Source organism: Astyanax mexicanus, chromosome 5 (genome assembly GCF_023375975.1).
Source record: "Astyanax mexicanus isolate ESR-SI-001 chromosome 5, AstMex3_surface, whole genome shotgun sequence".
NCBI classification, from domain to species: Eukaryota; Metazoa; Chordata; class Actinopteri; order Characiformes; family Acestrorhamphidae; genus Astyanax; species Astyanax mexicanus.
In genome coordinates, this window is record NC_064412.1 from 11,301,474 (window position 1) to 11,314,316 (window position 12,843).

The window sequence follows — 12,843 nt, forward strand, 5'->3', positions numbered from 1 at the left end:
ACTGTAGATACTTAATGCCTTTTGTGGATGTTTCTTTTGTACAAAATCATGATATAATCCTTATAATCCCTGGTGAAAAAAATATACCTAATTGTACTTAAAACATATTCAGAAATGTCTAGATTTATGAACAGATTAAAAGTACATTAATATTATGCTTTCATCAAATGTTTGAAAGTAAACTTTGATCATACTTTCTATAAAGCACAAAAAATAGATTACTATAAAGTAAACTTTTAGTTTAATGTAATTCAATTTACTTATAAAATATTTATTTCCAAATATACTTTTGTAAATGTTTAGCAAAGTGTTAAAAATAACTGTTACAGAAGTTCACTTAAAGTACAATGTATCATGTAACTTTTTAGGAAGTAAATTAAAAGTAAATTATTACTACATTCATAAAATTTAAAGTAAATTTGTAACATGTTTAACATTGTAGTGCAGTATATTAAAATATATTTTTATACCCAATAAAGTATACTAGATGTGTGATACTTACAAAAGACAGGAACAAGAAGCATATTTGTGCTCTAATGTAAATATATTTAACATCAATTCACATTGTACAAATTTGTATATTTCTAATGTACATTGGAACATTGGTACAAATGTACATTGGTACATTTCTAATATACCTGGTCTATAACAGTGATACAGTTGTAATACTCATTAAATGTATTATAATTTCACTGTAAGCATATTTAAAATATGGGGTTACATACATGAAGTAGTATGTCTAAATGTTACCTAAGTATATTTAAAATAGTACCATTTTAGTACAGTTAAGTACACTTAACACAATTTAAGTAAGACTTTGTACTATTTATATAATTAAAGTATAATAAGTACAAAACAGTTCTTCCATTTTAGCACTCTTTAAATATACAGCTTAGTATACTTTAATCTACTTTTTTTTCACTAGGGATCACATGCTAACATCACCTTATTCTTTGTTTGTATTGTGTTGTATTGTCTGTCTGCACTTTTGTACTGTTGCACTATTGTTCTGTCTACACTGTGTTCATGTGCACCATGGTCCCTGGAGGAACGTTGTTTCGTTTCACTGTGTACTCTGTATATAGCTGAAATGACAATAAAAAACACTTTGACTTTGACCTGTTTAAAACAACCAACTTATGTGGGAATGTGTTGCAGAGATCCCAAAAAAAACAGTATAATAATAAATGAAAAAAGTTGAGCAGATAAAACATAAAATATCTTGGGTTCATTCTGTCTGCAATGAAATAAAAGCCAAAGGAAATGTAAAAAACACAGTGTTTTTTTATTACATTTTCCATACTGTCCCAAACTTTCCCGTTTTGTCTCTCTCTCACCTCCTCTAAGCACTAGCAGGTTGACCTCGCTCCCCACAGGAAGCTCCTTGAGGATGTCCACCACCTGTGCATGGCTCAGCGTCTGAACGTTCTGCCGGTTGATCTCTTTAATGACGTCTCCCTTCAGCAGGCCACGGCACCACTGTGCGTCCAGGATCATCTTCACCTTCTGACCCAGCGGGCAGTCTGCTATGGCAAAGCCAAACCCACCAGGGCCCTTCACCAGTGGCACGCTCACCAACTCCGGCTGCAGCATGGCCCCCTCATGCGTCTCGCCTGCCCCCCCAGGCAACGCGGCCACCACAGGCCGTCCGCTGGCGTCCGTGGTGACGTAGTGCAGCTCCTGAGACGAGCCGTGCAGCGCCTCGCCCTTCACCAGCAGCGGCTGCCCGTTAATGAGCGGCACGGCCGTCACCACCTCACCCACTGCAGGTGGAGGAGGAGGAGGGGGTGGAAGATCTTCACTGTCCTCTTCAACGTCCGGGGGCAGCGAGTAGCCGCGGCACAGAACCATGTCTACATACTGGTTGATGGGGATGCACTGGAACATCTGGACCACATCAGCGTGGGTCTTACCCAGAACCAGAGCGCCATTGATCTCAACGATTACATCACCTGAGAATGAGACAAATATAAAAAGAAAAATAGAATGACATTGTCTGGTAGTCAATTTAAGAAGTTTTTCATTTTAAAGTATTTATTAAGAACCCATGTTTTAGAAAACTGCGTTCCTGTGTTTTTACTTAGCCCACATACAGATTCCAAACTGCAAAAACATATATAGTATATGTTAAATTTCTTGTATTTGTAACGTCATATCTTTAGTGTATAGCACAATGTGAGAACTGTTTTTTTTTTTTTTGCTCCTGGGCTTCCACTACAGGAAAAGAGGGTAATTCACATTTACTTCATAAAATACAAGCCCCTTGATGTAGATACTTTATACATGCATTTCTGAAAAGGCTGAAGACACATAACAGAAGTGAAAGAAGCATGTGGACTGAGGCAGTGAAGTAATATTACAGGATTTTACACTAATATGACTCAGGTTATATCTCTTTATAATGTTCTAGTAAGAGGTCTTGTACAGCTCCACCAAAGTTTCATAGTGCATTGATGCTATTTGATGGTATGTAGTGATAAAGTCCACACTGCTTTCTGTCTAGTTTCTCACCCCAGACCAATTTACCTTTTTCATTTACCATTTTCCAGGCACTAAAGATACAGAACTTGCATAGTTATTCAAGTTCTGAAAGATTTAGTCACTAATGTACAGTATGACTGAACACATTGTATGGCCTCCAACTTTTAACTACAGCAAAGTTTGTTCTGACAGCTCCACCTGACTGTGATTGGTCCACACAGTTGCCTTGCCTACAGCACAAAACGAAGGCTTCCCGCAGTGCTGAATAAGAAGGACGTAGACTTTTAAGTGCAGTTACAACAGCCTATTCATCAGCTGTTTGATGTCATTCCATTCTTTTGTTGTTGGAAGCACACTGCTGGCTTAACACATTAAAGACCTACCAGGTATTATTTGTGACAACAACACTGACAGTACTATCTTGGGAATAGAGCCAAAGGCCACACATTTTATGCTTTTGTTATGATGTCAGTGCTCAACAGCTGCCAGTTCTCGCAGGTGTTTAAAGGACGTTTGGAGCAAAGATCAATCTATCAATCTGTACTTTTATCAGCACATTACAAAATAAATCCCTTTAGATCACTATTTAGCATTAAGAAAATTTGCTTAGAACTTCATATGAAAGAAAGTATGACCTACAGTACAGGAAAATATAACCAAAATAGAATAAAACTGAAAAAGTTTTATAGTAACAAGCTTTTTCAACCTAATTTAAAATAAGACATTTTAAATCAGTGGTTGGAACAAGTTGCTGTCAGTCTGCCTGCTGCTGAACTCAGAAACTCCATTTCCCAGCATTCTCGCACTCAGGATTACGTGACACTACAGCGCACCGATTCACCCAGCTACTGATTGCTGCCCCTAGATTTTGGAGTATAAATACCCCTCAGTTTCTGCTCATAGTTGCTGAGCATTTAATCTATTTTCCCTAGCTCTTCTACGATGCATTTCTCTTTGTTTATTGGCTTATAGTTTGTCCTTTTTGCTTTGCCCAGTTCATTGCTTGTTTTCTTTTGCTAACCTATTTTGCCTATTTCCTTTCTGCTGGATTACACGTTTACCAACCCTGTCTACTCTTCTACTCCTGGTATGTTGTTTGTGTATGCTTGTCTATGCGTTATTGTTACTGACCCTGCCTGCATTATACTCCCCTTATACACTTGCCCCCCTTTATATGAACTGTTTACCCTAACTTGGTGTGTTTCTACTGATCCTGGTATTCCTGATAGTTGCTAAGTGGGAAGTCCTAACCAAAAGTTAATAGAGGCAAATCTCAAGTCATGTCCCGAGTCCTAGATCAGTCCTAGATAAGTCACCAAATGTAATGCAATTTTATTATTTAACTCCAATTAAATAGTTGATTAGTAGTATACTAAACAGACATTAATCAAACACCTCTGTAATCTTTGTATGTATTAAAACCAAAAATAAACTATATATTATATTCATTTTTCACTATTACACTACATTAAAATAATAAAATAATGTATCATATACTAGTGCATCTCAAAAAAATTGAATCTCATTGAAAAGTTACTTTATTTTAGTAATTCACTTCAAAATGTCAAACGCGAATATTATATAGATGTATTACACACAGAGTGATCTTTTTTAAGTGTTTTATTGTTGATGATTATGGCTTACAGCCAATAACAACACAACGATCAGTATCTCAGAAAATTAGAATATTATACAGTATAGGACAAATTGGTAGTTTTGGAAGTGTGGGCAGTGTGCCAAATCCTGCTGGAAAATGAAATCTCTATCAAAGTTGTCAGCAGAGAGAAGCATGAAGTGCTGCAAGATTTTGTGGTAAAACAAAACTGCACTGACTTTAGACTTGATAATAAAACACAGTGGATCAACACCAGCAGATGACATGAGTCTCCAACCAAACCATCACTGATTGGTGGAAACTTCACACTAGACCTTAAGCAGTTTGGACTGTGTGTCTCTCCACTCTTCCTCCAGACTCTGGTTCCTTGATTTACAAATAAAATGCAAAATTTACTGATAGTCAGTGATGGTTTGGAGAGACATGTCATCTGCTGGTGTTGATCCACTGTGTTATATCCAGTCAAAAGTCAGTGCAGTGTTTTCCCAGAAAATCGTACAGCAATTAATGCTTCCCATTGCTAACAACTTTTATGGAGCGGCATATGGAGCGGGATTTCATTTTCCAGCAGGACTTGGCACACTGCCCACACTGCCAAAAGTACCATTTGTTCTTATATAATAATGTAATTTTCTAAAACACTGATTTTTGAGTTTTCATTGGCTGTAAGCCATACTCATTAATAATAAAAGAAATAAACACTTAAAATAGTTCATTCTGTGAGTAATACACCTATATAATACATTTTAACTGAATTACTGAAATTAAGTAACTTTCAATGATATGTGCTCTGTGCAACTTACACACAAGAAACTCCTTTGTGTTTTCAAGTCTTAAAGTCCAACACACCAGGAGGGTGAAGACTAACACATGCCTCCTCTGATACATGTGAAGCCAGCCCCTGCTTCTTTTTGAGCTGCAGCTGATGCAGCATTGCCAAGCAGCGTGCTCGGAGGAAAGCACAGCAGCTCGGTTCCTATACATCATCTCACAGACGCCCTGTGCCGTGGACATCACCCTAGGAGTGATATGGGGAGAAAGCGCCATCTACCCACCCAGAGGGAGCAGGGACAATTTTGCCAGCAGGCAAGCTTGATGGCAAAGCTTGATGGCAAAGCTGCATGAGCTGGGGTTCAAACCTGCGACCTCCCGCTCATAGTGGCAGCGCTTTAGACAGCTGGACCACTCGGCGCCGAAGGTAACTCTTTTTTGATTTTGTCAGGTTAGTCTGCAAAGAATAAAATTTTGACTTGAGTCTAAGTAATGTGACTTGAGACCATACGCCTGTTGTAAATTTAAAAGCAAGGCAGTGTATATATTTAAAGAGCCTGGCCCTTTATGAATTTATCATAAACTTACTGACTTGTAAGAACATGTTACCATCAAACTAATCCTGGATGCCTCCAATTGCGTAAGCATTGCACTCTTCAAGTGTGCCAGAGAGGGTACTCTGCAGCTTGTCTGAAAATAAACACTCCCCACTGCTTTAGAAACCCTGTGCCAAAAGCTCAACACTGGCCAGAGAAGCAGAGGCTCTTACTACAAGTGCTGCAGAGGGAATGAGCTCTGGTGTTCTGCTATTACTGCTGATCCTCTAATAAAGCCTGTAAGTGGGTGAGGCATCAGGGTGCCTTCGAGGCCAGATATCTTTCTTTCATCCTTCCAGTGCGTGGGCGATCTTACTCACCTGAAGACATCTTGTTGTCGTGAGCGGCCGGTCCGTCCGCCAACACGTTCTTTACCTGGAGAAACTCATCAGGACGATCTCCTCCGATGATGGTGAAACCAAAGCCCTGAGAGCTTTTCCTCAGGGCTGTGTGGTACAGATCCCCCTTTAGCTGAGTGGGGTCTCTCGTGAAGCCTGGGGCACACACATCAGCACCTGGAGAAAAGAAGATTTATTTAATTTAAAACAATGTCAGCGGTATATTATGAGCAGGCAGAGCAGGACAGACAAATACATGTTTTATGTAGTGTAAAATATAACCAATGACCAGCATTTTCCATTTCCATAGCATTATTTTATTCCCACTATCTCACTAACTGACTTCATCCAACAATAATGCATGATTTTGGAGAAGAAACCATGATTGTGCAATACTTAGCTTAGCACATAGCTCAGACATAGTGGACTATACAGTGGTATAATAAAGTTTGGGAACCCATGATCATTTTCATTATTTTTCTTTATAAATCATTGTTTGTGGTTGTTCGGATCAGCAATTTCAGTTAAATGTATCATACAGCAGATAAACACAGTCATATTTGAGAATTGAAATTAAGTTTATAGGATTTACAGTAACTATGCAATAATTCTTTAAACAAAATTAGGCAGGTGCATAAATTTGGCCACACCAACAGAAAAATGATATCAATATTTAGTAGATTATCCTTTAGCAGAAATAACAGCCTCTAAACACTTCCTATAGCTTCCAATGAGAGTCTGGCTTCTGGTTGAAGGTATTTTGGGCCATTCTTCTAGACAAAACATCTCCAGTTCAGTCAGGTTTGATGGTTTCTGAGCATGAACAGCTCACTTTATTAAATCACCCCACAGATTTTTTATACTATTTAGGTCTGTGGTCTTCCATTTCCTCACTATGTTCCTCACAGTGGAAACTGACAGCTGAAATCTCTGAGATTTGAGCTTTTTGTATCCTTCCCCTAACCCGTGATGTTGAACAATCTTTGTTTTTTAGGTCATTTGAGGGTTATTTTGAGGCTTCTATGTTGCCATTCTTTAGAGAAGATGCAAAGAGGAGAAAAACTTGCAACTGGTCACCTTAACCATTTCTTATAATTGTATTTATCTGTGTGTATGTAGGTCAAGAGTCAATGAGCTTACCAAACAAATTTCTGTGTTCCAATAATTAGTGCTAAAGGTATTAAAATCAATAAAACGACAAGGGTGCCCACATTTATGTACCTGCTTAATTTAGTTTAAATGATTAATGCAGAGTTTCTGTAAATCCTATACACTTCATTTCACTTCTCAAATATCACTCAAATAGTGTTCTTTACTCTGTTATATGATATGTAACTGAATTTGCTGATCCGAACAACCCATAATTCATAAAGGAAAATCATGAAAACTATCAGGGGTGCTCAAACTTTTTATTCATACCACCGTATAAACTAAGATGAATTCACTTAAAAACACTATTTACTTTCAGTTTTTTATAACTGGAGGTTCTTTAAATTTCAAAACACATTTTTCACATTCTTGCATTTTATTCAATATGGTTCTTGAAAGGACCACATGTTGATCTCTGGTTCTTTATGTAAATAAATGTGGCTATTCTGCGGCATCCTTTTTGGCACCCATTCAAAATTTTAATTTGATAAACAAGAGAAAAGGAAAAAACAGGGAATGAGAGAGAAATGAACTTGCATTTTTTGAGCTAATTATGTGTACAATTATGTGTATCTCTGTTTTCTAGCTGATTTCTCAAAAATAATTTTATTTATTACATATTTTATTGAAGTAAAGCAGAGCTGAGGTTCTTCATGGACATCTGTCGGTCTGATGATGATGATGATGGTGGCTTGTTGTTTTTTTTAGGCTTGACTGACAAATAAACAAGCCAAAAACATTTCATACACACAGTTGAGGCAATAAGCAAATAAGCCATTATAACTCTTCTCCTTAAGACTGTGAAAAAAACCAAACAGCCCCAAACACACAAACACACACACCGCATCCAAAATCCTTTAATTCCTCCACACCACAGATATTGTTTTTAGCATTCTTTTGGCTGGAGCACAATCTGAGAACATTTTGTCCTCAGGTTTAGCTGTAAACCTTTAGCGAAACAGACAAACACACACAAACACACACATACATTCATACAAACACCTCTTACAGCGAGATTATTAACTCAGCATGCAGAATATTTTTCTAAAACTGATAGACGTGTGTGTGATTTAGCTCTTATTACTGCCTGTACGTATTCATATGAAGGAGAGGTTAGTTAGGGTGCCACAGATTGCAGCGTAGTCAAATCACATGAGACGAAAAGCATAATGGAAGGGCAATGACAATTTAATGTGCTCCTACACTAAAGAGGCTGACTTGGGGCTAAGTGAATTGAGCTAAACTAAGTGTGTTTGTGTGTGAGTGAGTGTGTGTGTGTGTGTGTGTGTGTGTGTGTGTGTGTGTGCGCTGGACTGCTGCTGCTTTAATGACAGTAGGTCTCTGTGCAGTTTGGTGGAGAGATAGAGCTGTCAAAACACTGTTTAAAGAATGAAGAGATAACCACACTTCCTCTCTCTCTCTCTCTCTCTCTCTCTCTATCTCTCTCTCTATCTCTCTCTCTATCTCTGACTATACTGAAAAAAAAGAAATGTGTGAGGAGAATGTCAGGTAACACTGTTGAGGTAAAATATGAAATAAAAGTCAGCTACGGTTTATTACTCAGCTGCCATTTATATCTGACCTTCTGAACTATCAGTTCTTTAAAGGGTAAATATGGTTTTAGTAAAAAAACTATTTAGAAAAAGCCAATAATGATAACTGTTCACCAGCACCCTGCTGTGCCTGATCTCAATTATGATTTTTTATTTCAGACCATAAGGTGTACAGGATTATAAGGTGCACTATTAATGACTATTAATCATTTTCTGGTCTATTTTCATACATAAGGTGCACCAGTTCATAAGGCGCATTAAGCGACACTAGCGTCGAAGTGAGCAAGGGTGTTGCCATGTTTCCCTTCTAATAGAGAAGCTTGGAGGAAGTGCCTAAGTAAAAATATACATATATATATTTTAAAGTCAAACAAGCGCTATAGATATTAATCTACACAGATTTCTCTCCTGAAAACTGTTTATTATAAAGCGTTAAGAGAGCTTCTGTTTATTTATGGTATGCTCAGATTTCTTATATAATTTGTCTAAGAGGAACATAAATGTCCTCTGATTGTTCTGGGAACACAGGGCGCTATCAGCTAGCGGTTCATCCCACACAGCATGTTTTAACATGGTAAATATGCAGACTACTGTCCAATATACTCACCTCTGAACAGCGAAAGAGCTAGCACTGCTAATGCTAATACTGCTGCTGCACCCAGCCTTAGTTCTGGAGAACTTCACTAAAAACTCTCTCTTATAACACTGTACCTCAGCGGAGTGGCTTTACGGCTCCTTAATACCTGACTGGTAGAATTCATACATAAAGTGCCCTGGATTATAAGGCACCTAATTTTGAGAAAATTAAAGGATTTTAGGTGCACCTTATAGTCTGAAAACTATGCATTTAAGCATTTAAGAGTTTTTATACTTTTCAGTATATTTTAAAACAAGTTCACTCTATAATCAATATACTGTAAAAAATGATTAAGTTCTAATTTATACGTGACAACTACTGTAAACCCATTCAATATATAGATATTTTGGTACCACTTTAAAATTAGGCTCATTTATAAAGGGTTTATAAATAGTCTATGAGAGACTTTATTAATGGTTGATAATTAGATTGTAACAATACGTAGTTACAACACATATAACATATCCTATGTTAAACAACATCATCATATCTAATAAAATAGTATAAAAGTCAGTTTAGTTATTTCATTGTATTTTATGGTAATATTACATATTTATTATATCAACCCTACCTTCCCCAATCAGTTTTGGTCTAGTGATGTCTGTTATTTTACCTATTGCTATAATACTATGAATATTGAGTATATTTGTGTTTTACATTATCTTGTCATGTCGTAATGTTTGTATATCTTCTCATTAAACAAAAGTAATTCACAAAAAAAGTTGAATGATTTTCATAAAAATATTGCCCCTTTTATTACAACAAGCTTTGTCATAAGTGACATCACCTCTTTCATACTGTTTTATTTTTAAAAGACTAAAGACACTTGCTGCATGTTTAGAAATTATATAGAAATAATCTTAATTTAACTTAATATTTTTCATATTGCCTCCATATATCTAATCTGCATCTCAAATAACTGTCCACCCTGTCATAGTAAAATATTAAGGTAATTAAAATAATTTAAGAAAAACAAAACATATCTTTGAAACAGAACAATGTCACCATGAACAATTCAACAATTCTCTAACATGTCTCTAACTCTCGGCCAAACATCTGGCCCAGACGTTAATCAAATGCTAATTTTTGCTAAAACTGTCCACCCCTTGGCAATAACTTAAGAATTATGGTGTTTTTGTCTGAAGTCTTAAAAAGTTTTGAGTTGGCCAAAAGGCAAAGGATTCTTATAATGACCCGAATAAATTAAATTAAATCACGTTAATTAGATTTTGTTAACGTTAATATTGTGAAACAGTCTTTTAAAACCGTGATGTTGGCCAACGTGTCGCTGTGTTCATCAGTGAAGCAGGCTGGGTTCTGCTGTTCGAGCACTGCCATGGAAACCGGATGTTCTAAATGGAGCTCAGACAATCTGTTTCCTCCCTTTCCCAACCAGTGGATGGAAAACCGTGGCTCTGCTCTGTCACTACAGAGCTTTCAATGCAATTAAATCATGAATGATCATGGGCCTGACCCCCCATGTGAGCAGATGCATCTGGATTACTGTATGTGATGAGTAAGATTTCTGTCTTTCTGTCAACTTTTCTCTCAGACAAACGGAAACAGCAGACAGGAACAGGCATGAACGAGTGTGAGCGCTGTGAAGAAAGAGTGAGTGCTGTGTTTAAAGGGGAGTGGAGGAATACAGTGACGCAGATTCACAGGGCTGCCCCTGTCTTCCCACTCAATTCATTTTTCATCTTCCTTCAACTCTTTAACACCAGTGTCTCTTTTACACACTTTCACACACACACACACATCTATAATGTATCCACTCTAATGCACTAATCTTTAATTCATATTCTTCAGGACAAGTCAGTGTTCTTTAATGTCCACAAACTCTGCACACTACTTCACACACACACACACACACACACACACACACACACACACACACACACACACACACACACACACACACACACACACACACACACACACAAACACACACACACACACACACACACACACAAACACACACACACACACACACACACACACACACACACACAAACACACACACACACACACATCCATGTTTTCCTGCTTAAGACTTAACTACTTTCTGAATTCACAGTAAAACACAGTAAAATCTATTTTTAATATTACTACAAGTCCAATGAATTTCAATTTTGTCTTCAGAAATAAGAATGTCAACTTTAAATAGTATCAGCAATAAATGATATACATACAGAACAATAAGGAAATAACATTATTATTACATTATTATTCAGACTGTGTATAGCTCCACAAATGCACAAAAGTATACATAATTAAAATGTGATGACAGCACAGCATTTAGTGACAGAATGTTTTTTTTTTTTTTTTTTTTCGAGACAAAACTGAGGTACAAATAACATAGGGTACAATTTTACTTAATATATATAATTAAATATATTATATTTAATTTAGTTAAATAAGTTAACATTACTACATCTGCTATTATATTATAGTGTATAAATTATACCATATTTCTTAAAAATTCCACTCAACATTGCTCATACTCTATACCTCCTTTAAGTCTATGTGATCATTATATCAGTTGCTCTTTATGTGCACCATGGTCTTGGCTGAAGCTTATTGGTGATCAAGTGTTTGTGTTTGTGGTGCTGAGACTGTTTTACAGCCGTACCCTGAACATTGGCTCCACACCTTCTATTCCTGCTTTAAAATGTATATATTTTTTCTATATTCTGTTATATTCTATTATATGTGACATGTTCACATATGTACTTTACAATGTTTTATTACGGAATTATTGTATTATTATTGTATTATTGCATACTATGGCATCAAAACAATGTAAAAAAAAGTAAAATAACAGTTTCTCCTTCTGTAATGCAACTGATTTTCCTCAAAAAGAAATCATAAAGCAGTATGAAGTGCAGGGGATTAAGAAAAACTATTTTTATGTGGAGAAAGAAGGTGATTTTTACCTGGAGGAGGTGCTGCCCCCTTTTGGCTCTGAGTTGCTACTGCAGTCTCCTGTCCGAGTTTTCTCTTTGCCTCCAAAACCGGGTTCTCAAACTGGGTTCTTTGGTTTATGTGACTGCAAACAAAACAGAACAACCAGAAGGAGTGCACACTGTTAGTGTTCTCAACCTACAGAACCAGCATTTACCTACCACATTCCTCAACCTTCTCTGGTGGCTACCACATACAGCAAAATGTATCTGTAAAAGTGTGTGTGTGTGAGAGAGTGTGTGTGTGAGAGAGGGGGAGGTAGTACTTACTCTACATAGTATGTGCCGTACTGTGGGTCTTCAATCTCCTCCCAGCCATATGGAAGCTCTGCAGAACAGATGCATTGTGGTCAAGTATACACCCATACAAACATACAGCTGTATACACACATAAACAAACACACACATTACATTTTAATTGTCAAAATGTGAATATATATATATATATATATATATATATATATATATATATATATATATATATATATATATACATATATATATATATATATATATATATATATACGTATATATACGTATATATATATATATATATACGTATATATATACGTATATATATACGTATATATATACGTATATATATATATATATATATATACAGTTCTAAGAGTTCAGAAATCAATATTTGGTGGAATAACCCTGGTTTTTATTCAGTTTTCACACATATTGGCATGTTCTCCTTCACCAGTCTTACACACTGCTTTTGGTGCTTTTAACTT

The 12,843-nt window shown here is 36.4% G+C and overlaps 1 protein-coding gene across 2 annotated transcripts in view; it reads right to left on the reverse strand.

Moving 5' to 3' along the window:
• LOC103030582 (membrane-associated guanylate kinase, WW and PDZ domain-containing protein 3) overlaps positions 1-12,843 on the reverse strand; it is a 217,321-nt gene that overhangs the window by 23,410 nt on the left and 181,068 nt on the right. For both annotated transcript variants that reach the window (XM_049479184.1, XM_049479185.1), the window contains exons 7-10: positions 12,374-12,431; positions 12,077-12,189; positions 5,784-5,978; positions 1,338-1,952 (exon numbers count right to left, since the gene is read on the reverse strand). In XM_049479184.1, the coding sequence (XP_049335141.1) occupies positions 1,338-1,952; positions 5,784-5,978; positions 12,077-12,189; positions 12,374-12,431 (981 nt within the window). The remainder of the gene's footprint in view (positions 1-1,337; positions 1,953-5,783; positions 5,979-12,076; positions 12,190-12,373; positions 12,432-12,843) is intronic.